Here is a 20,715-nt window from a genome sequence, read left to right as displayed (position 1 = left end):
GCTTCAACATCGTCTACACATCTCAGGAGCATTTGATCTTTTCTTCTTTTGTATAGGATATCCCTATCAAGAACAAATTTAACCGCCATTCTCCTGATTATTCTTTTGTCATTCTCGTTTGCTTGCTCGAGATACCTTTGATTCTTGATATACTCTAAAATATCATGGAACCATGGTCGTCCATCTGACTCCATCTCAATGCTAAAATAATGTGCAGAGACCTCATATATACTTATTTGGATAGGCATTATTTCAGTTTCTCTGTTTGCTTTGAACATTGAAGCCAAGGTGGCTAGGGCGTCAACCAATTTGTTTTCTTCTCGTGGGAGGTAGTTAAAAGTCGCTTTTTTTGAATTCTTTGACCAGTTCCATAACGAGATTGCGATATTTGACTAATTTCGAATCCTTCACTTCCCAATCTCACCGAATTTGATAAATCACCAATGCTAAGTCCTCATATACATCTAGAATTTTCAATTGACGGTTACTTTGCCTCATATTTTGTGAACTTTTTGCTGAGGTAGTAAATCAATCGCCTTTTCTCTTTTCCCGAACTCATCATGTTGCCCTAGTACGCAACCCATTGAGTTTTCGAACAAGGTCAGATATAATATCAATGGTCTTCCAGGGGTCGACAGTACTAGCACTGGAGGATTAGACAAATACTATTTTATCTTATCAAAGGCCACTTGGCATTGCTCGTTCCATTCTCCCGGATTGTTCTTTCGAATGAGTCGAAAAATTGGATCACACTGGTTGGTAAGTTGAGCAATGAATCGAGCAATGTAATTCAACCTTCCTAAAAATCCTCTGACTTCTTTTTGTGTAAGCGGAGGTGGCAGTTCTTGTATGGCCTTTATCTTATCTGGATCGACCTCAATACCCCTCTCGCTGACAATGAAACCTAGCAATTTTCTCGAGGTAGCCCCAAACGTACACTTGGTTGGGTTAAGCTTCAGCTGGAACTTTCTTAATCTTTCGAATAGCTTCCTAAGGTTCCCAACATGCTCTTTTTCTTCTCGAGATTTGGCAATCATATCCTCGACATAAACTTCTATTTCTTTGTGTATAATGTCATGGAGTAGCATCACCATGGCTCTCTGATATATTGCCCCAGCATTCTTCAATCCAAATGGCATCACCTTATAGCAAAACGTTTCCTACATTATCACGAACGTGGTTTTCTCCATATCTTCGGTAGCCATCTTTATCTGATTATAACCCAAGAAACCATCCATGAAAGAAAATAAAGAATGTTTTGTTGTTTTATCCACCAACGTATCGATGTGTGGCAAAGGAAAATTATCAACGTATCGATGTGTGGCAAAGGAAAATTATCCTTAGGGCTTGCTTGATTCAGATCGCGATAATCCACGCACATTCGTACCTTGCCGTCTTTCTTTGGTACTGGGACTATGTTAGCTACCCATTCTGGACATTTTGAGACTTGTAAGAAGCCCGCATCAAATTGTTTCTTGACTTCTTCTTTTATCTTTAGCAGCATTTCAAGTTTATTTTAAACCAATATATATAAATTCCTAAACATATAAAACTCTTTTTGGAATAAATATTATAATGAAAAGTTGAAAATACCAAATCAGTTTCCATTCAAAATTTATCCAATCGTTGCATTTTAGGGTGAAAATATACATCAAACATTCAACGAGTTGTTAATTTTGTTCAATAGCATTTAGGTTAAAAGTAGTTGTACATTCCAGGTGTTTGACCGCCCTAGGTGTAATCTGAGTTCAAATTGCGTTAGTCGCATTTTTTTTTCAGACTTTACTTTGTTATTGTAATTCACCAAAAAAAATTCAGAATAACATTTCTTAATTGGGTAAATTCTAATAATAGTCACCCAATTATGTTCGTGTTCATGTTTTGGTTACCCAACTTTAATCATTTTCAATTTAGGCACTAAAATTTGAATTTTTTACTATTTTGGTCACCTGTTGTTAAATTGATAACGGAAGCCTTTTTCTAACTGGTATAATAACACATTTAGTCCTCAATACTTTCATATTCTATCAAATTGATCCTAATTCTAAATAATTCAATAAATTTAACCCTTCACATTTATAAATTCTATCAATTTCATCCTCAAACTTCCAAACCAAAGCTTTCAGATTTTAAAACAAAGACATTCCACATCTATTAATTGTTTTCTCTATGGTTGAAATTATCTAATTCGGTACATAACCCCTTTTGTTTATATTTTTAAGAAGTTAGTGTTAGAAATTAACTAAACACCATTAAAAATAATAGAGAATATAAATTTTAAAATTATATAAATAATTTAATATTTGTAAAAAATAATTTTTTTACTCTGACTAGCATAATTTTAGTTTTTAATTAATTTAGTAAATGATTTGACACTAAATCGGATTATTAGTGATACGTATTGCCTATTATGGATTTAAAAGTTAAAAACAAATAGAACACATAATAATCTCTTAATCAATTTATAAAATTAAAAAAATAATTATGAATGTAACAAAAGGAAATTCAATTAATTCTTTTGCATTTTTTTCTTATGAAAATTTAAATGTTCATAATTTTTTCTTATATAAGTCATATTTAAAATTTTCAAAGTCATATTTTTTAACTCTAGATTGAGTTTCCAATTTCAAGAACCAACTTTGAGGACTATTTCTATGTACTTTGAAGGAAATATCATATTGTTAACAATAGTAAATCTAAAGTGTTTTATTAAGGTTTTTCCACTTTCTTTAGCCAAATTTTTATCAATCAAAATGTTATAAAATATTATATTTAGAAGAAAATTAATGAAAAAAAATAAAGTTTCAAGATAAACTCATTGGTATCAAGAATTGGCTCGGAAAACAACTTATTAGTTAAGAGAATTTTGTTTTTCTTTTTTGAGTTTTACAACTTTATAAATATGAAATGACTCTATTTTAAAAGCTAAAAGTTTTGGCTAGGAAGTTTGAGAATTAAATTGATAGAATTTGAAAATGTGAAGGGTTAAATTTATTAAATTATTTGGAATTAAGATCAAATTGATAGAATATGCAAAGTATTGAAGACTACATGTGTTATTGTATTAGTTAAAAAAAGGCTTTTCGTTATCAATTTAATGGTGAGTGACCTAAACAAGAACAAATCCAAGCGTTAGTGCTTAAATTAAAAATTTTTAAAGTTGAATAACTAAAATAAGAACACGAAAATAGTTGGGTGACCATTTGTATAGTTTACCCTTCCTAATTTGAATTCCAAAATTATATTCTCAATAGTGACAATATTCTAAAATATATGTTGGAGTAATTTCATTACCATTTCTTTATTAGGTAATGTTTTATAGGTAATTATTTGGTCCACTGCTAGTGAAGTAAAAAAAAACTCCACAAGCGGATGTAAGATGATGAAAAATGCCTTTTTTAATTATTTAATTATTATTTTATTATACTCTAAAAACAAATGGTATCAATATACTCATATAAGATAATCATCCGTCTTATATTCCTAAGGTGAAATTTTTACAATTTTATCTTATTTTTAATGATTCTAAGTTATTTTACTCAGCCTAAATGGAAAAATAATTACAATTGATTAATTATTTTTTATGATTCTTTTATAATTTTTTCAAGTAATATTTTAACCATATATTTATTATCGTTATTATTATAAGTCAAGAAAAAATAATATTTTGTTTATTTCGTTCTCCCTAAAATGTTACATTTATAATAGTTTACCATTAATTTTTTTATAATTTTAGTTAAACTTATCTTAACGCAAAAAACAAATAACATGTTTTAATAAAAATATATATATTTATTTCTTTCGTTTTTCACGTCATTTTGATCATATAAAAGCTCTAGCTACTTATTGCTCTTCTTCAATTTTAGTTTATTTATTTGAAAAAAAATATGAAATTAATTTACTAGAAAAATATATTAGTTTACTAATAAAGTAAGCGTTGTAAAGAACAAAAAAAAAGAAAAAAAAGAAGGAAATTAAATGAAAATAGATTAATAAAATGTACTTTCAGATAAGAATAATTATCCTATACACTGCCAATAGAATAAAACAACGTCCACAAACAAATCTAAGTTTATGTCATTTATTTTTAAGATATAACAAAATAATAATTAAAAAAAGATACTTGACATCATCTTAGACCCACTATAATTACCCATTAAATAGTCATACATTCCATCTGTCAAACAATAAAATTTTACCTTCCAAATTGATCAAAGAAGATAATAAAATTAGAGTGAGAGGTGGAGGATGATATTAGACCTGGAAAATAAAATTAAATATACATATCCAAAAAAAAACAAAGCCTACTTTCAAAGAATCAGATTTGGAGAACATCACTCAGCTTGGTCTTCCTAGTGATGAATTCCATGAATTTTTTCCCTTCTCTTGGAAAAAACTATAACAAGAACAACCTCAGCTTTAAGAATAAATATTCTCCCCACTTGAACCATATCATATCAATGTACATTTCTAGTTCCTCATAAGAAGAATTTGACTATGTTAGATATACATATTTTTCTCATATTTGCTGATCAGACAGCGTATGGATTAAATTATTTGACAATATACAGTATATATTCCAGCATCATGTATACAATCAGTAATAGAATATGTAGTATCCATTTTCATTTTTGTTGACAATGTTAAGGACTACCTCTGCATTCAAGGGGCAAGTTATCTAACCATGAATCATCCAATAGAGGAACCGAAGGTTCCGATTCGGTTGGCCATTCGGAACTAACATCTATTTCATCAAAGATGATGGGTTTACATTTTCCATCCCTACCTTGACATATTGTTTGTAACCAAAGATTGCAATGCACAAAAACCAAATCATTTAGTTTCTCCATCTCCACTTTGTTTCGTTTCTTCGTATGTACGGTCTCAAACGTGCTCCAATTCCATCTGCACCAATGAAAGCTACATGGTTGGCTTAGTATCCTTATTGCTACTCTTTGTAGCGTCGGAATCTCATAACCGTAGCTCGCCCACCAGTCACCTACAATTACCAGATATTCATTAGTCGAATGCATCCCCTAGTTCAGATATAGAATATAAAAACTATGGTCCTTTCACCAGTGTAACATAGACAAATGCAACTTTCTTGTACCTGGAGCATTGAGGGTTCTCCCCATGATGGCAAAATCGGTCCCTAGAGCGCCTTGTGCATTTATGTACACGGGATGTTCCTTTGTGATTTCTATTTTATCTTTATCCATCGTAGCCATCTTAAGCATTGCTTCTTGAAACCCATTCCTCATCCTTAAATCGATCTTAAAGTTCGGGTTATAGAATATTGAAGGATTCAAGAATGCTGCCGCAGCATGTAACGGTGAGTGAAGTTGCATGTTCCATCTCCGATCGATTATATCCCATATTGGCATGTATTTTTCTTCAATACCTTTATAATATGCCTTTATAGCACCTTTTGCTCTCTCTATTCCTTCGTACATATAACCCATAGCCGGCATGTCACCATCAACAATCCGTAATATCTTAACCAGTGACTCAGACACACTAACAGCTTCACGTGCAGACTTCCAAAATCTTTCTAAATACAGTAATGACTTAATAGCCTGAGCGTCAGAACGCCTACTATAAATGGATGATAACCACTCTGAATGAGAGAACATGTGTTTTAAATTGTCCTCTTGAATCACAATGGACCTCAAGGTAAGATAATTATCCACGAACCTTGTAATTCTTGGCCTCATTAATTCCCTTCCACCAGTGATCTTCCGCATCATATTTAAAATCCATGCATGACTGTATATATACCGTGCAATGCTCTTTGCCTCCTCCAACACAATGCCCACCCACTCTTGTTTACTAATGTCTTCCAACATCTTATCAATACAATAAGAAGCACAAGGAGACCAAAACAACGAACTGTACTTGGCCATGAGATGTCTTCCTGCACAAACATAACTGGCTGTGCTATCTGTTATCACCTGAATTACATTTTCCAAACCAACCTCCAAGACAACCGATTCAAGCAATTCAAATAAGTAGCTAGCATCATCCTCATGACCTGAGACATCAACCGACTTCAAAAAGAGTGTCCCTTTTGGATATGTGACAGAAAATATAACAAACGATTTCGTCCTACCATCGGACCAGCTATTACACAAGACAGTGCAGCCAGTTTCTTTCCACTCCTCTCTATATTTCTTATAGCAATCATGTATATCACCCTTTACTTTCTCTAAAAGGCTAGACCTCAACTTTTCATAACTTGGGGCTTTATAACCAACACCGCACTCTGCTATAGCATCCACCATTTCCTGATAATACATGGATTTAGCAGCACTAAAAGGAATAGAATTATGGAAGAAGAAAACAGCAATTTTTTTGTCGGCATCATCCAGCTTTTGCTTTTGAGCATCGTCAGTTGCTGGCTGCTCACTAGGCGATGGATGCGGAAACAACAAAGATGGACAGGTGCTGCCATGTTGGCCACTAGATCCATGGTTAGGATGGAGACCACCACTAGCAGAGGAACTATTCTGTTGGCCATTTGCAACTGTCTTATCCATCTTTGGTTTCTTGGGAGTTTTTTGTTTCTTTGGAGTATTTAATATACTTTGTATATGGTCTCTAACATCATCAGGTACTTCAGCACAGGGGACTATATCTTTGTTTTTTATTTGAGCTAGATGAAACTTCATCCTATAAACCCCTCCACTGAATTCCCGGTGACAATAATTACACCTCACTTTCTGTCTCGTTGCATCCACAAGTACACAATGCTCCCAGCAGGCATCTCTTCCACGAACCATTATCTTTAAAACAAAGCAACTACTGTGAAAAGCACATAAAAGACTAAATGAATAATAGAATTAAGTATAAAGGATAAAAGCACAGCAAGAGAAGAAACTTGGACTGAATCTCATTTGCAAATCTGAAAAACCGACACCAATAAAGATTAAATGAAATCCTTCATGTTCTAAAAGCACTTATCATCATCTAGAGACCTGTTTTGCCATACAACAATGTATATCATCAATATACAGTTTGCAAGAATTAGTACAATATATGTACTTCATTAACAAAAATAGACCCAAAGCTTGGCAAATATTTAAATTATTTTCACAGAAACCTTTATTATACTACAAGCTTATTCACATTCCAACACAGCATCAGTAATTGAACAGCATGGTAAGGCACCAGCATCCATTTACTCCCCGAATTCTCCAACCCCGTGAATATAAACAATTAAACACATATATTTATATTCTTAGTAGCATTACCCAATTTACTTGCATAAAATCTTAATTTACAAACTAATCAGTGTCAACAATGTAACTTACTCAACAATGCACTAACATTTTCTTATGAAATGAAACCAGAAACAAGTTTGCATTTTCCATTGAACTATGAAAATGGGTATCTAAAACCCTATCTGTTTCATAGTTTAGCTTCTTCTTTTTATGGTAATCCCCATTACACAGCAAGAGCTCTTAGCAATTTTGTTTAAAATTTACACAATTTACAGCTTTTCCCCTTACAATGTAAGTAACAGTTTGCTGCCAATTAAATCATCACTCGTTTCATTCTATTAAATAATCTTTCTGAAAAAACAAAACTAAGGAACTGAGTAAACTTAAACACTTGAGAGATGAAATTAAGTTGAAATTTAATTATCAGAAAATAAGTTGAAAATAAAACCACAAAAAATGAAATAATGTAAGGGATAAGGTTACCTGAAATTTCCCAGAGATCTGAGGGAAATTGGAGTGGAGATAGCAAAAAAAAAATTAGAGGTGGTCGGAATCTGGGAACGTTTGGATCGGCAATTTGGACGGATAAGGAGAGGAGGGAACCGAGGAAATGAAAAACCACGGCGATAAATTAATGGTCCTCGCTAGCGAGGAGAGTGGGCGTGGAAAACTGGAAAATCGTTCGTCGACGTTTTCTCACGTGATCCCTGCGTGTCTCTCCACTTTGTGATGACGTGTCCCTAATCCTTTGATTTTTAGTGTTAAATCACTTCTTTGGGCTAACTTGGTCTTTAAATTTAAAAATTATTTTTACGAGATTTTAAATTTTTTTTGTTTAATTTAATCCCTAAACTTGATAACAGGGGTGGTGTTAGGAAATTTTTGAGGGAGGCTAGAATAAAATTGTATATTTTTATGATAGCAAAAGTGAAATTTCACCATTTTAATTTATAATTTTTAAAGGATTAAATCATTTTTTTCTCATTCTTGAGAGGCCAATGTGTAATTTTGCCATATACTAATTTAAATTTTTTAAAATTATAAAAGGAGTAAAGATGAAAATTTCCAAAAACTTTTAGATTTCCGAAAGGAAAAGGAAATCATATTATTAGTTTTAGAAACAGGAATTTCAATCACTACACGGAAAAGGATTACTGATATTAGAAACACTATAAAAAGGAGGCTTTGTGACAATTTATTACGTATAATCAATCTTTTACTTTTTATTTCTTAGCTTTCAGTTAACCTAATGGCACTCTCCCAATCAAACCATGACTCCAAGATTTTCGTTTCTGCTACTCCTTACAATGTTTACAAAGACGATCAATCCCTGGAATCTCCTTTCATCACCTTCAAGTTTAACATTAAGATGAGTTACGTATTGGATAAACCAGACAAATCTGTTCCGAGTTATATTTCGAAGCACGATTCGTGGCACGAATTCGAGCATCCGGTCGATGAACTGACGAGGGGTTTTATATGTTCTTTGTTCGTCGATGCTAAAATCCCGTTCGCGTTAAAGAATTTACATTGGAAAAAACACGATTTCGACAAAGAATCGATCCCCTTAGTGTCGACGGATTGTGTTGTGTCTTCGATATTGGTTGTTTGTAGTGACATGATCAATGCGGCTCGTGAATCGGGACGTAAGAAATTGTTCTTGCTTGTAATGATCAAGAAACAAGTGGTAGTGCCGCGTGATGAGTATTTGGCAATGCTGAAAGCGAAAGAAGGACAAGAGGTTCTTTGTAACGTTGAGGATATGATTCGATTGCAAGCTCGGGGTTGGAACTTTCAGCGATCCGATTGGGAAGACATGGCTAATGTTGTTAGACGAGCTGGACTTGGTGATCGATTCGATAAAAAAAAAACGCTTTGGATTTAGCAGCCGAACATGCTACGAACGAACTGACAAAACAAGATTCAAATCTACGAGAAGGTGACATCTAATGATTTCGATTCGAAAAATAAATGTTGAGTGCGTATGGGAGAGATGGGAACTGGTTCTCAAATCACTCGAATGCTTTACTCTCGTGTGTTCCATGGAGATTACATTGTTCAATGGCTCAAGACAAGTCATGTGTCCAATTTGTCGGTTCATGTTGCCAACAACATAGTTTTTGTTTCGATTTTGGTTTTTTTAATTATATTATTTATTATTGTTTTGGTATAAGTTGATTAATTAGAAATTATAAAATTTGTTTTGAATAATATTTGGAATATTATAGAATGAAGAAGTCGAATATGATTTTTTTTATTGGTTGTTGGAAGAATCTTACTTCATATTAGTTGTCTTGCAATGCAAGGCATGGATAAAAGCCTCATTATTGGTCGAATATGATTTTTTTATTGGTTGTTTGTAATTTAATTAATTATTAAACCGACTCAAAATCAATACTACTTTATATAAAAGTTTCATTATTATTTTGACATTATTATTCTTAATTGAAAAGACCTCAATCCATGAATAGAATGATAGTATGCTTCAACACACTTGAACTCATATCCTCTTATATTGACAACTATACTCATGCCAATTGAGCTATCGTACTTAACTTTTAATCTTAGAATAATTTAGTAATAATTTTATCCTTATTTATGATTAAAGATAATTTAATAAAATGTGATTTTAAATAAAGACAAAATTAACCATAGTTATGTGTATGTATGCCTTATATCATATGTTAGATTTAGCAATTTGTGTATATTTATACTATGTATTTATACTAATCTTTCTAATAATATTGAATACTTTATTGAATTTGATGTGAGAAGTGAAGTTACACTAACTCAATTTGATAAATTATTAATTAAATCAAATGATTAAAATTAAAATTAAAATATTATTTATTTTAGTAAATTCATAAAAAAAATCTCTACTAACATTTAATACTTGAGTTCAGTGTAACAAGAATTCAACTCGATACGTTACTAATTAAATCAAATAACAAAAGATAAAAGTTAAAATAAAATATTGCCTATGTTAGTAAATTTACAAAAAGTTACATTAATTACTATCTCACCTAATTCATTAACCTCTCGCTACTCTAATTTGTGTAGTAATTTTCTTTAAACGAGTATATCACTCACTCTAAAGTATTTTCATTATTTGAATCGAATCGTGAATCAATCAGAGTATTAATCTAAATAGAGACATTAGATTTTTAAAATTCAATTCAGAATTCAAAAAGTAATTTTATATTTCCCCCTAACTATTTTTTGTTCTATTTCTGTTTTTTTTTCATTCTTTTATCAAAATAAAATCAAAACCTTCTTAGGGTAGAATTTTTTTTTTATTTCTCAATTTTAAACTTTGGTTTTGTTGCATTGTTCTCTTTTAAGCAAGAGAGCATTGATTGTAACTATTCATGTTATGGAAAACTTGGAATGAGTTTTATTGAAGTCTCTAAATTGTGTTTGGCTGAAGTGTTCTATGTATGTATGGCTAAAATGATGTGCTCAAAATGGGAATTTTCAAGTCTAATTTCAGACAGTCGAATACTGACAGATTGGAAGTATTAGTTTTTGTCAATTTAGCAATTTGGTAATTATAAGGCTAAGGTAATTCCCGAACATGAGAAAAGGATTGATTGCTATAGATATTTTTTAATGTTCATGGAAACAAGAAACTTAAGGTGCCATATGTGTCAAGTGGTAAAAGTATTATGGAGGTCTTATATTAGGAGTTATGTTACATTTTGTTTATTTTACTCAAAAAAATTGATAAATTAATCCTTATACGTTATATTAAAGAGTAAATTGATCATTTCTGTTAAAAATTCATTCATTTGTACTATTAAAAATTAGTATGATTGAAAGAATAATCAGATTGTAACACATGGCCTGCCATGTGTGCATCATGTTGACATACAAGAATTAGTTTTTAATAGCAAAAATAAATGAAACTTTTAACAGAATGACCAATTTGCCCTTTTTTTAGTAGAGAAGACAAAATGCAATGAATCCTATGAAGTTGATAGTGTTTGCATGATATATATTTGTTGATATAAGGAATCAACAAGGAGAAGGTGATGGTGATTGGAGTACAAGTTCGCCTGTGATAGGTAGAGAGTCGGAATATGATGCTGAGGGAGAAGGAAAAGAAAGGAAAAATGAAAGAGAAGGCTAAGACTTAGGGTTTTTTAGAGAGGAAGAAGGATTGGTCCCCTATTCCTCATGTTCCAAGAGATATATGGGGGAGAGTCTCTGTGACCCTGTCTAATAGTGCCATGCCATTGACAATACAGATGATAGGCTTGCCCGGGTGGTCAACTAGGTGGCAGATCCGTTGCATGTTAGTTATCGCCATGCACAATACCGTGTGGTATTGCTCTAACATTCTTCTTGTTAAGACAATACAAGATTGTTATGCACCAGTGATCCCTCAATAGTCCTCATGGAGAGTCCATACCAAGTGGCTAAAAGGTGACCTCTGATTACATAGATAGTTAGTCATAAAAGATTAGACAGAAAGCCACTTATGAAAGGTGTGGGACAGAGGGCCACTCTTAGGCACCATCTTGCCAAATTGCTCTTCATTTTATCGTGTGCCATTACATAGTAGGGATATAACAATATTATTTTCAAAGACATATACATATATTTGAATATGTAATTTTTACACATATATACGTATAATCATGTATTAGTATATATTAAATTTGTATGTAATTAATTAACCCAACACCAGATCAATAATTACTAAGGGAACATCTCTTGATTAGTATTAATATAATATAAGACATCTTGAATAACTTGTTGGTTTGTTCTTAAAGTGTTATGTTGCTTAATCATATAAACTTGATTGTTTGGTACATATTTTAAGCTTGAAAGGCAAACCTATTAAAGTATATTCTTCCCAAAATATTCCAGCTATAATAATACCCTTTTAAATGAACCAAAAAATAATTATTCCTCTCGCTTGCAGCTGTATACATGGGTAGTGCCCGCTATAAGCCAGCTTTTTCAATCACGCGTGTCCCATTTTAATTGCACCGTTCTCTAATTCTAGCTCACCAATATGTCATCGTCACAACCAGTCTCATTCTAATTGGATTGAATCCGTCGATTAAATCAATTAAAGGATCGATTTAAAATAAAATATTTAAATAATCAATTTATGAAAAAATTAAATTAAATTTTTACATATTTTTAATATTTAAATATTAATTTAATTTAATTTAATCAAATTGAATTAAAAATTGATAGGTTGATTTGGGCCCACATTTGATTACCGTTAGCAATATTGGTCTGTGACCTTTGGAACCCGAACCTCTTAGGGAACGACGTCGTTGCTTCCAATGGCAGTTTCGCAAATTACAACACTTGAAGAACACAAAAGAAAAAAGGTTTCCAAATCTGCTCAGTTACAATTGACATTGACAAATTAGAATGAAAATAAACGTTAGGGTTTTGGTTTTCTTTTAAATTAATCAAAAAACCTGAAAAATCAAACGTTGCTTTGATTGGTTTAGATTTGCTTGCTTTCGGTATATTTGATACGCTTCTTTGCTTTTCAATTCATCTACCCATTTATTGCTTCACCTTCTCTAATTTTCTCGGGAACCAAACAGGGGAAATTTGGGTTCTTGTTCTGAAAATTCAATGACTTTCAATGATGATAACAATGATGATGAGGGAGGAGAAGTGGTGCCGGAGCTGAAATTACGAGTTGAGGGTGATGATGATGTTAATGAGAAAAGGGTAAGTTTGAGACAGAGATTATTAGAAGAATGTGAAGCGGAAGAGAATAATTCTTTAAGTTTGAGACAGAGATTATTAGAAGAATGTGAAGCGGAAGAGAATAATTCTTTGTTAAAAGAGCCAGGTTTTTCTTCTCAATCGAGAAGGTCTATTTGGTACTGGATCAAGTTGGGAATTTTACTTACCTTTCTAGGGTTGCTGGTTGCTGTTTTTCTCAAATGGGTTGGCCCTTTTTTCATGGATAAGGTCAGTACTTTTTTTATCCCTAATTTCATGCCTTTGTTGCATTGTTCTGTTTATGATCTATGTGGATTGTTAATGGTTAGGTTTATTCTGGGTTTTATTTCTTTTATTCAAATTTGTCAATAGGATGAAAGATAGTTTTTCTTTTACTTGATTTTTTGGATTTTAATGATTGTATGATATTAAACTGGTGATTGAAGATGTATTTCTTTCTTTGAATTTGAGGGATGAATTCAGATAAATTCTATGTCTATTGGTATCTCTTCTAACAATTTTTTCCTTCCCTCTAGAATCTCTAGAATATGCTTTCATGTTCATTTTCTTCTTTAGCTTCAAAATGTCACACCCTAGTGATTCTTTATATGGCAATAGTTTATGGTTTGAGAGATTTGAGAGAATAATTGAACTGTTCTTATGCCAAAAGTGGTACTTGTTGATAAACTAGTCTATAATGTAATAAGCTCTAACTTTTGTGTAATCACTAATGGCCACTTTGGTTTAATTCATTTTTTGATGCAGTGTCTAGCCAAAATTGTTGATCTTTATGCTAGCTTTGGTTAAAGTCATGATTTCATTCGAGAGACTAGTGTAGTTTATTCATTTATCTCTTGTTAAAATATCCTTGCCCTTTCTAACTGAACTTGACTAATGACATGATGAATGCAGGAGCTAATGCCTTTAATTAAGTGGGAGATGGCAACCTTTAGTACTCCAATGCTGGCAGTTCTAATCTTTGCTTCTGTGGCATTATTCCCCACGATATTTCTACCCTCGTCACCATCTATGTGGGTTGCCGGGATGGCATTCGGTTATGGTTTTGGATTTCTACTAATCATCTCCGCAGCTGCTGTGGGTGTATCATTGCCATTCTTTATCGGCTCTCTTTTCCTTCACAGGATTCAAGTGTGTGCCTTATCCTAAGATTTTATTGTCGATCCCTTATTCATTGATCCTTCCTGACTGTCACTGTGCACGTGGTAAGCTGTTTGCTATTACTGTGTTTTGCAGGGCTGGTTAGAAAAATATCCTAAGAAAGCTGCCTTTCTGAGAGCAGCTGGTGGAGGAAATTGGCTTCATCAGTTTAAAGCTGTAGCATTAATCAGACTCTCTCCATTCCCATATATTTTATATAATTACTGTGCAGTTGCAACACATGTTGAGTATGGACCTTATATCTTGGGATCTTTGGTAGGAATGGTGCCAGAAATTTTTATTTCGATATACACGTAATTTCTCTCTCCGCCCTTGTGTTTATGACACATAGCTGTTTATTTTGCATATGATCTTTGATCATCACAATATATGTGCATGTACATAAGTCGATGTCTTTTAAACGAATGATATACGACCATAACTGATTCAATCAGATATACCCAAAATATGATACATGCAAGATGCATGAGCTGTGTTAGGTGGTTCTGCTATCCATTCTTTCATGTATACGTCTTATCATCACCATACCCCATAAACTCATTAACATATTGATTCTTGCAGTGGCACCCTCATACAAACATTGGCAGACGCTTCACAAGAACGACATGGCTTATCGGCTGTACAGATTTTGTTAAACGTTGGTGGTTTCCTCATAACTCTGTTGGCAATAATTGTTTTCACGGTTTACGCGAAACGTCAGCTAAGAAAATTGCAGAGAGAAGAAGAATTGGTATAGCAGTAAGGTATGGTATTGGTTTACAGATAAATTTGTCCATGAGAAACATGTTTATAGGGATGGATGAAGTTTTATATTTGCTAAATAACTTCATCCGTATGTGACACAAGGGGGGAACCAAAGACAAATCTAACATCATGGAGAAAGATCATTTTCTTTCTTACATCACACGCTTAATTGAGAGACCAAGGCAAATACTGTTTGACATTTATGTATATAATTCTATGTCATTTTGTTGTTGACTTTATGACTGTTTATATTATGCAAAATGTTTCTGTTAATGGTTTTCAACTATTCATTGGTTTTTTTTTTTAATTATTGTATTTGATTCATATGAACGTGCATAAGCTTTTGTTTGTTTTCTATTTGTTAACCTTGGGTGTGAGCTTTTGCCAGATAAAGAAATGTTTACGTATAAAAAATTGAGATGCTTCTGAGCAAAACAGACAGCTAATGACTTAATGATTAACACTGAATAATTCTGATTAAGATTTGATTGTTGTCTTGGAAGAAAAAGGTCTAATTATATTTTTTTAAGGTTAAAATATGTTGTTAGTCCTTTGAGATTTAGTACCTGTACCATATTTTTCTATTTAAAAATTTTAGTCTACATATTGTCATTGGTAGTTTCTGTCCTAAGATAGAATTTTTTGAAAAATACACAAAATTTCTTAAATAGTATATATATATTATTTTATACACATTGGTACGAGGGGTACGTTATGAGCTGTATCATTGTTTGTTGGAGAGCAAGTCATTTCTTGAAAAGATGATCATTCTTGGTGTGCCTAGTAGCTCGTCATTGGGTTTTTTACGTTAATGATGTAAAGAAAATACGAATCCGTAAATTATTTATGAAAATAAGTCGTTTTGAACAATTAATTTTGATATTGTTAACACGTTAAGTACATCATCTATTAAAAATAGTATTTTAATATAAATAAATAAAATAATAATATTTTAATTATAAAAGCGGTGTTGCCAAATAAGGGGGCGGCGCCTCTTTTTCACCTGTCCGATTTTATTTTTTTTATTTTATATTTTTTGAAGGCGACTTTTCAATTTTATAAAATAAATTATTTTAACAGTTTATTTAATATTTCACCTTTTTTAATATTTTTTTATCAAATTACTCTAAAATAAGTGAAAAAATTAATATTTGTTAATTTTGTTGACATGATATATACATAAATGTCACGTGGTTGACAAGGAGAATTTTAGTTTTTAATTTTGAATTCTTAAATTTTTAAAAAAGTTAGATATTGACATGTTACCCACATGTATGTCACATCATCAAAGTTAAAAAATATTAATTTTTTTATTCATTTTAAGTAATTTGATTAAAAACGCAAGTTTAATGGCTAAAAATAATTAAATTAAATGAGGACTAAAATGACTTGTTTTATAAAATTAGTGGATCAAACGTTTAAAAAATATAAAATAAAATAAAAAATTAAAAATGATTGAAAAAAGGTGGCCATATGGCCATCTCTTAGTTCGCGACACATTTTTATTATGTTGCTGTTCAAAATGATCCATTCTCGTAAATAATTTATTTTTACTCTATTTTGATAAATAATTTATTCCACTCAATATTATTAATATAAAAACCCCTCCTCATTCCACTCTAAGCACAAATGCAATTTCTTTGTTGTCAGAGTTGAAGATGCTTGAATTATGCAACTTTTGTTTTATATTTGATAAAGTATTGTACCGAAATGGATTTTAGACATATAGATAAAGCAATATAGAATGAATAATTGACTCCTACAACCATACATCAATAGTTCTTAAAGAAAAAGATAAAAAGGGAAAATTTTCTTAAAACCAAAAAATTAACTTCCATCACTTCTTGTATAATTTTATATAAATTTAATTTATTATAATTCTTTAAAAATTGTATTTTTTTATAATTTTTTGAATTTTTAAAATCACGACCAAACTAACATAACAGATAAATATCGAAGGCTATATATTTTTTAGAATTAAGATCCAATTGACATAATATATAAACGTTGAAGATTAAATTTATTAGCATACAAATTCTTTTTACAAAATCATGTCATCCTTCCATTAACCATTTAATCGTAAGATGATTAACACGCACATAATCTCAAATAAATGAATAGGATGGAAAAAATGAAACTTATGTATAGTTAAATGACGAATAATGGAACTCTTATACTAGGAGTTGGGTTGCAATTTGTTCTTTTATTAATGGGTAAATTAATTTGTATATGTTAAATTAAAGAGTAAACTGATCTTTTTGTTAAAAATTTCACCTATTTTTTTATTTAAAAATACCCTTATACGTTAATATGAGATATACTTAACATATTATATATACCTATTCGATTGTTCCATCAATTAATTTATAAAAGATAAAAAGGGAGAGAGAGGGGGAAGAAATGGTCAAAGGTTGGTTGCTGTTGCAGGAAAGTAAAACATGAGCTTGTTTTCACATATGGGGGTGGGGGGAAATGTTGAGTAAAAGGAATCCAATGCGAGAGACAAGTCGAGCACAGCATTCAATGTTGTTTAAATTATAGATAGTACTCTACTCTACTTGTTGACAATCAATGATCAACATTTATTTTATTTTATTTTATTTTATTTGTTTTAGACACTAAAACAGGAACACAAACAAAACCCTTCTGAATTTATTATTTCAACCACTAAAAGCAACTTCATAATCAATGGCCTTTTCATCACACATTTAAGTGATGTTGTAGTCTTTTAGCTAAGTGTGGAAGCCATGGATTTCGTGATTCTTGGACTTTATTGCATGGGGTTTCACTGTTTCTCAACTTCTTTCCCTTTTACTTCCAATATTTTGAAATTTATATATGCAGTATTAAACAACAGAGTATCCAATGTTTCTAATTAAATTTTTATGGTAGACTTCGGGTCCGTTCTTCAACCCGGCTGAGATGAGCTTTTAGTTAAAAAAGCGCTTTTCATTAAAAAGTAAAGGAGAACGTATTTCATTTTGAGAGCAAAAGGACAGCTTCTTAAAAGGACTTCTCGGCAGATGAGAAGTAGATTTTTTTAGCTTTTCAGCCAAAAAGTCCTTTTGCCTGGTTACTTTACCATTTTAGCCACACCGACGCTGGTTCCCTCTGCTGCTAAACTTCTCTCTGCTCTTTGCTCTTTGCTCTTTGCTGGTTCCCTCTGCTGCTACACTGTTCTCTGCCCTCTGCTGCTACACTGCCCTTTGCTGGTGAGTTTATCTTTTTCTTCTCTTCTTCTCTTCTTTTGTATATTGATTAATTTTGTATGGGATTGACTTTTTCTATTGGTTAGAACCTAATAATAAAAATAAAGTAAAAATTCATTTAAAGGTTAAAAGCTTTAAAATCACTAAATCTTATAAGAGCCAAACGTGTTAAAATACTTAGAAATAATAGAACCTAATGAGGAGCCTGAAGTTTTCGAAGATCCAAAACCTTTAGAGAAAAATGAGAAAATTTTCTTTACTGTAATTTTAGTAAAATGAGAAAATTTTAGAGAAATAATTACTACAAATTTTCTTTACTGTAATTTTAGTAAAATGAGAAAATTTTAGAGAAAAGAAATATAAGAAAATCAAGAAGAATGAATGAAGCTCTCATTTTGTTGCTCCCGAACTTGCATTGTCCAGTTCTTAGATAATAAGCACACAAGGTCCAAACTTATACAAGTTACAGTAAGACTCTGAAACACCAATAACCACACAAAAAACTACATGTTAAAAACCAATCATTGAAGAAATACAGCATGCGTTAACAAGGTCCAAACTTATACAACAATCAAACAAAACTTTTATGCTAAAAATGGTCAAAAAATCCAGCAGTACTTTTTATTCATGAGTCTATATTTAAGGTCAAAACCAAATTTATAACTTAAAAGTGAAAAGAGGGAAGGTTCTGTTTGAGTCATAGCAAGTGATAAAAATTTTACTTTATCATCCTTGTCTTTATATATGTGATTTTCATATTGGATTCAAATGATAAACCAATTCATGATATGACTATAAAGTTGGACAAGTTATCTAGATGACATTAATTTCCGGATTTGCTAAATAAATATTGCATGTAGGATGATGAAACTTGCATGTAGCTCCAAATTTGTCTCTAGGATGATATGACTATAAACTTGCATGAAACATGCATGATATGGCTATTCAGCTTTGTCTCTAGGATGATGAAATTTGCATGTAGCTCCAAACATATAAGAAAAACGCCAGTTGTTAGGTCCAAACATATAAGAAAATGAGAACCATAAAATCCCAAAATAGACTATGATGCTGTTTTTTGATACTGTTTTTTGTTCATGTATATAGTTAAATTTTTGAGACACATGTAAACATTTATATTTATGTGACATTTGATTTTCTTTATTGCTTTACTGGCTGAAACGAATCTGTTCGCATACACAATAGATGAGTACTTCGGCGATTGAAGTTAGTGATGAAAAAGTGAAAGCAATGTGGGATAAGAGATTGACAGACATATTTTGTGATATTTGTATTAAAGAGATATTAAAAGGCAATAGGCCTGGTACTCATTTCACAAAAGATGGATGGTTGAAAATAATGACCAACTTTGAGAAAGAAAAGGGTAAAGATTTTTCACAAAGACAACTTAAAAATAGGTGGGATGCCCTAAAAAAAGAATGGAAAGCTTGGAAGAAACTTAAAGGCGAAGATACTGGTTTAGGGTGGAATCCTATAAAAAGAACCGTTGATGCATCTGATGAATGGTGGGAGAGTAGGCTCCAGGTACTTTCCAAATTCTAAATATTTTTTTTTGTTTATGAGATTATTGCCAATTACTATTATTAATCAATCATTTTATATGCAGGTTGTGCCTGAAGCTAAAAAATTTAAAACATCGGGCATTGATCCTGAATTCGAAGGAAAGTTGGATCAAATGTTCATGGGGATAGTTGCAACAGGTGATAAAGTATGGGCACCTTCTTCTGGTACACTCCGTAGTGATTTTTTTGAGGATGTTAACAACGAAATACCTGAAGAGAGTGAAGAAGAAAATATGAGAAATGATGTTCACATTTCAAATGATGTTCACATTTCAAATGATGTTCAAATTTCAAATGATGTTCAAATTGATGGAAACAGTCAAAAAAGAAAAAATCCTGAGACGTCAAGTTCACATTTTAAAACTGGAAGAAAGAAATCTTCAAAGCAAATTGGAGGAGCTGCAAGATTGTCCAGTCAAATAGAAAAACTATGCAATGCAGCTGACAATATGAGTCAAGCCACATCTAGTTTGACTCCTGTTATGGATCCATATGGTATTCCACAAGCAGTCAAAATGCTTGACAGCATGTCGGAAGAAGTTCCAGAAGCTAGTCCGCTATACTTTTTCGCACTTAGATTATTGCTCAATAAGGACAAGCGAATTATGTTTTTATCAATTAATCCTAAGATTAGAGCTTTGTGGCTTAAGACAGAAATGGAGGATAGTTGAAAATTTTCTGATCCTCTAGGGTTCAAAGATATCTATTTATGTGTAATCTTCTAGTTATAATGGCTTAAGCGAATTATGTTTTTATTTATGTTTAGTTTTTGGATATTGAATTTATGTTCTACTTATTTATGTGTATCAATTATGTTTTATTAATAGTTGTTTATGTTTGGTCTTTAGATATTGAATTTATGTTCCACTTATTTTTTATTAAATTAGTTTTATTAATGGTTGTTTATATGTGATTTTGGATATAAAATTTATTCACAGGTGATGAGTACAGTTGAGGATTATAGCGGTGATGAAAGTGATGATGAAAGGGAAAAGAAATAGATGTTACAACGTATAGAATGTTTTAACCAAATATTTGCTGTTGCATCTTCTTCCGTGCAATTATATTACGAGAAGTATATAT

The 20,715-nt window shown here is 31.6% G+C and overlaps 3 protein-coding genes across 5 annotated transcripts; 2 read left to right on the top strand and 1 right to left on the bottom strand.

The window, feature by feature from the left end:
• Positions 1–4,418: 4,418 nt before the first annotated feature.
• LOC107929192 (uncharacterized) lies at positions 4,419–7,938 on the bottom strand. Of its 3 annotated transcripts, none has more exons than XM_041090512.1 (3): positions 7,704–7,938; positions 5,111–6,974; positions 4,419–4,999 (listed from the first exon to the last, which is right to left on the bottom strand). In XM_041090512.1, the coding sequence occupies exons 2-3, from the start codon at positions 6,777–6,779 to the stop codon at positions 4,644–4,646; spliced, it is 2,025 nt and encodes a 674-aa protein (XP_040946446.1). In that variant the 5' UTR covers positions 6,780–6,974; positions 7,704–7,938; the 3' UTR covers positions 4,419–4,643. The 3 variants fall into 3 exon arrangements, with proteins under 3 accessions (XP_040946446.1, XP_016716046.2, XP_016716047.2); XM_016860557.2 differs by having other exon boundaries at positions 5,111–6,801; XM_016860558.2 differs by having other exon boundaries at positions 5,111–6,782.
• A 4,634-nt stretch (positions 7,939–12,572) lies between these two features.
• LOC107929185 (TVP38/TMEM64 family membrane protein slr0305) lies at positions 12,573–15,116 on the top strand. Its single transcript, XM_016860550.2, has 4 exons — positions 12,573–13,169; positions 13,833–14,069; positions 14,175–14,392; positions 14,661–15,116. The coding sequence occupies exons 1-4, from the start codon at positions 12,825–12,827 to the stop codon at positions 14,833–14,835; spliced, it is 975 nt and encodes a 324-aa protein (XP_016716039.2). The 5' UTR covers positions 12,573–12,824; the 3' UTR covers positions 14,836–15,116.
• A 2,440-nt stretch (positions 15,117–17,556) lies between these two features.
• LOC107929202 (L10-interacting MYB domain-containing protein-like) lies at positions 17,557–20,479 on the top strand. Its single transcript, XM_016860579.2, has 3 exons — positions 17,557–18,055; positions 19,256–19,594; positions 19,677–20,479. Exons 2-3 carry the CDS (start codon positions 19,256–19,258, stop codon positions 20,301–20,303), a joined length of 966 nt encoding a protein of 321 aa, XP_016716068.1. The 5' UTR covers positions 17,557–18,055; the 3' UTR covers positions 20,304–20,479.
• Positions 20,480–20,715: the final 236 nt, after the last annotated feature.

The sequence above is a fragment of the Gossypium hirsutum genome, chromosome D03, assembly GCF_007990345.1.
Source record: "Gossypium hirsutum isolate 1008001.06 chromosome D03, Gossypium_hirsutum_v2.1, whole genome shotgun sequence".
NCBI classification, from domain to species: domain Eukaryota; kingdom Viridiplantae; phylum Streptophyta; class Magnoliopsida; order Malvales; family Malvaceae; genus Gossypium; species Gossypium hirsutum.
This window is presented reverse-complemented; position numbering and strand designations above follow the sequence as displayed.

Bases quoted from the DNA above. Each gene is read 5' to 3' on its own strand.
- LOC107929192 (XM_041090512.1), bottom strand. From the start codon at position 6,779: ATGGTTCGTGGAAGAGATGCCTGCTGGGAGCATTGTGTACTTGTGGAT. The intron at 5,000-5,110 runs GTACAAGAAAGT...TGGTAATTGTAG, and splicing joins GAGAACCCTCAATGCTCCAG to GTGACTGGTGGGCGAGCTAC.
- LOC107929185 (XM_016860550.2), top strand. From the start codon at position 12,825: ATGACTTTCAATGATGATAACAATGATGATGAGGGAGGAGAAGTGGTG. The intron at 13,170-13,832 runs GTCAGTACTTTT...TGATGAATGCAG, and splicing joins GCCCTTTTTTCATGGATAAG to GAGCTAATGCCTTTAATTAA. The intron at 14,393-14,660 runs GTAATTTCTCTC...TGATTCTTGCAG, and splicing joins ATTTTTATTTCGATATACAC to TGGCACCCTCATACAAACAT.
- LOC107929202 (XM_016860579.2), top strand. From the start codon at position 19,256: ATGAGTACTTCGGCGATTGAAGTTAGTGATGAAAAAGTGAAAGCAATG. The intron at 19,595-19,676 runs GTACTTTCCAAA...TTTTATATGCAG, and splicing joins GGTGGGAGAGTAGGCTCCAG to GTTGTGCCTGAAGCTAAAAA.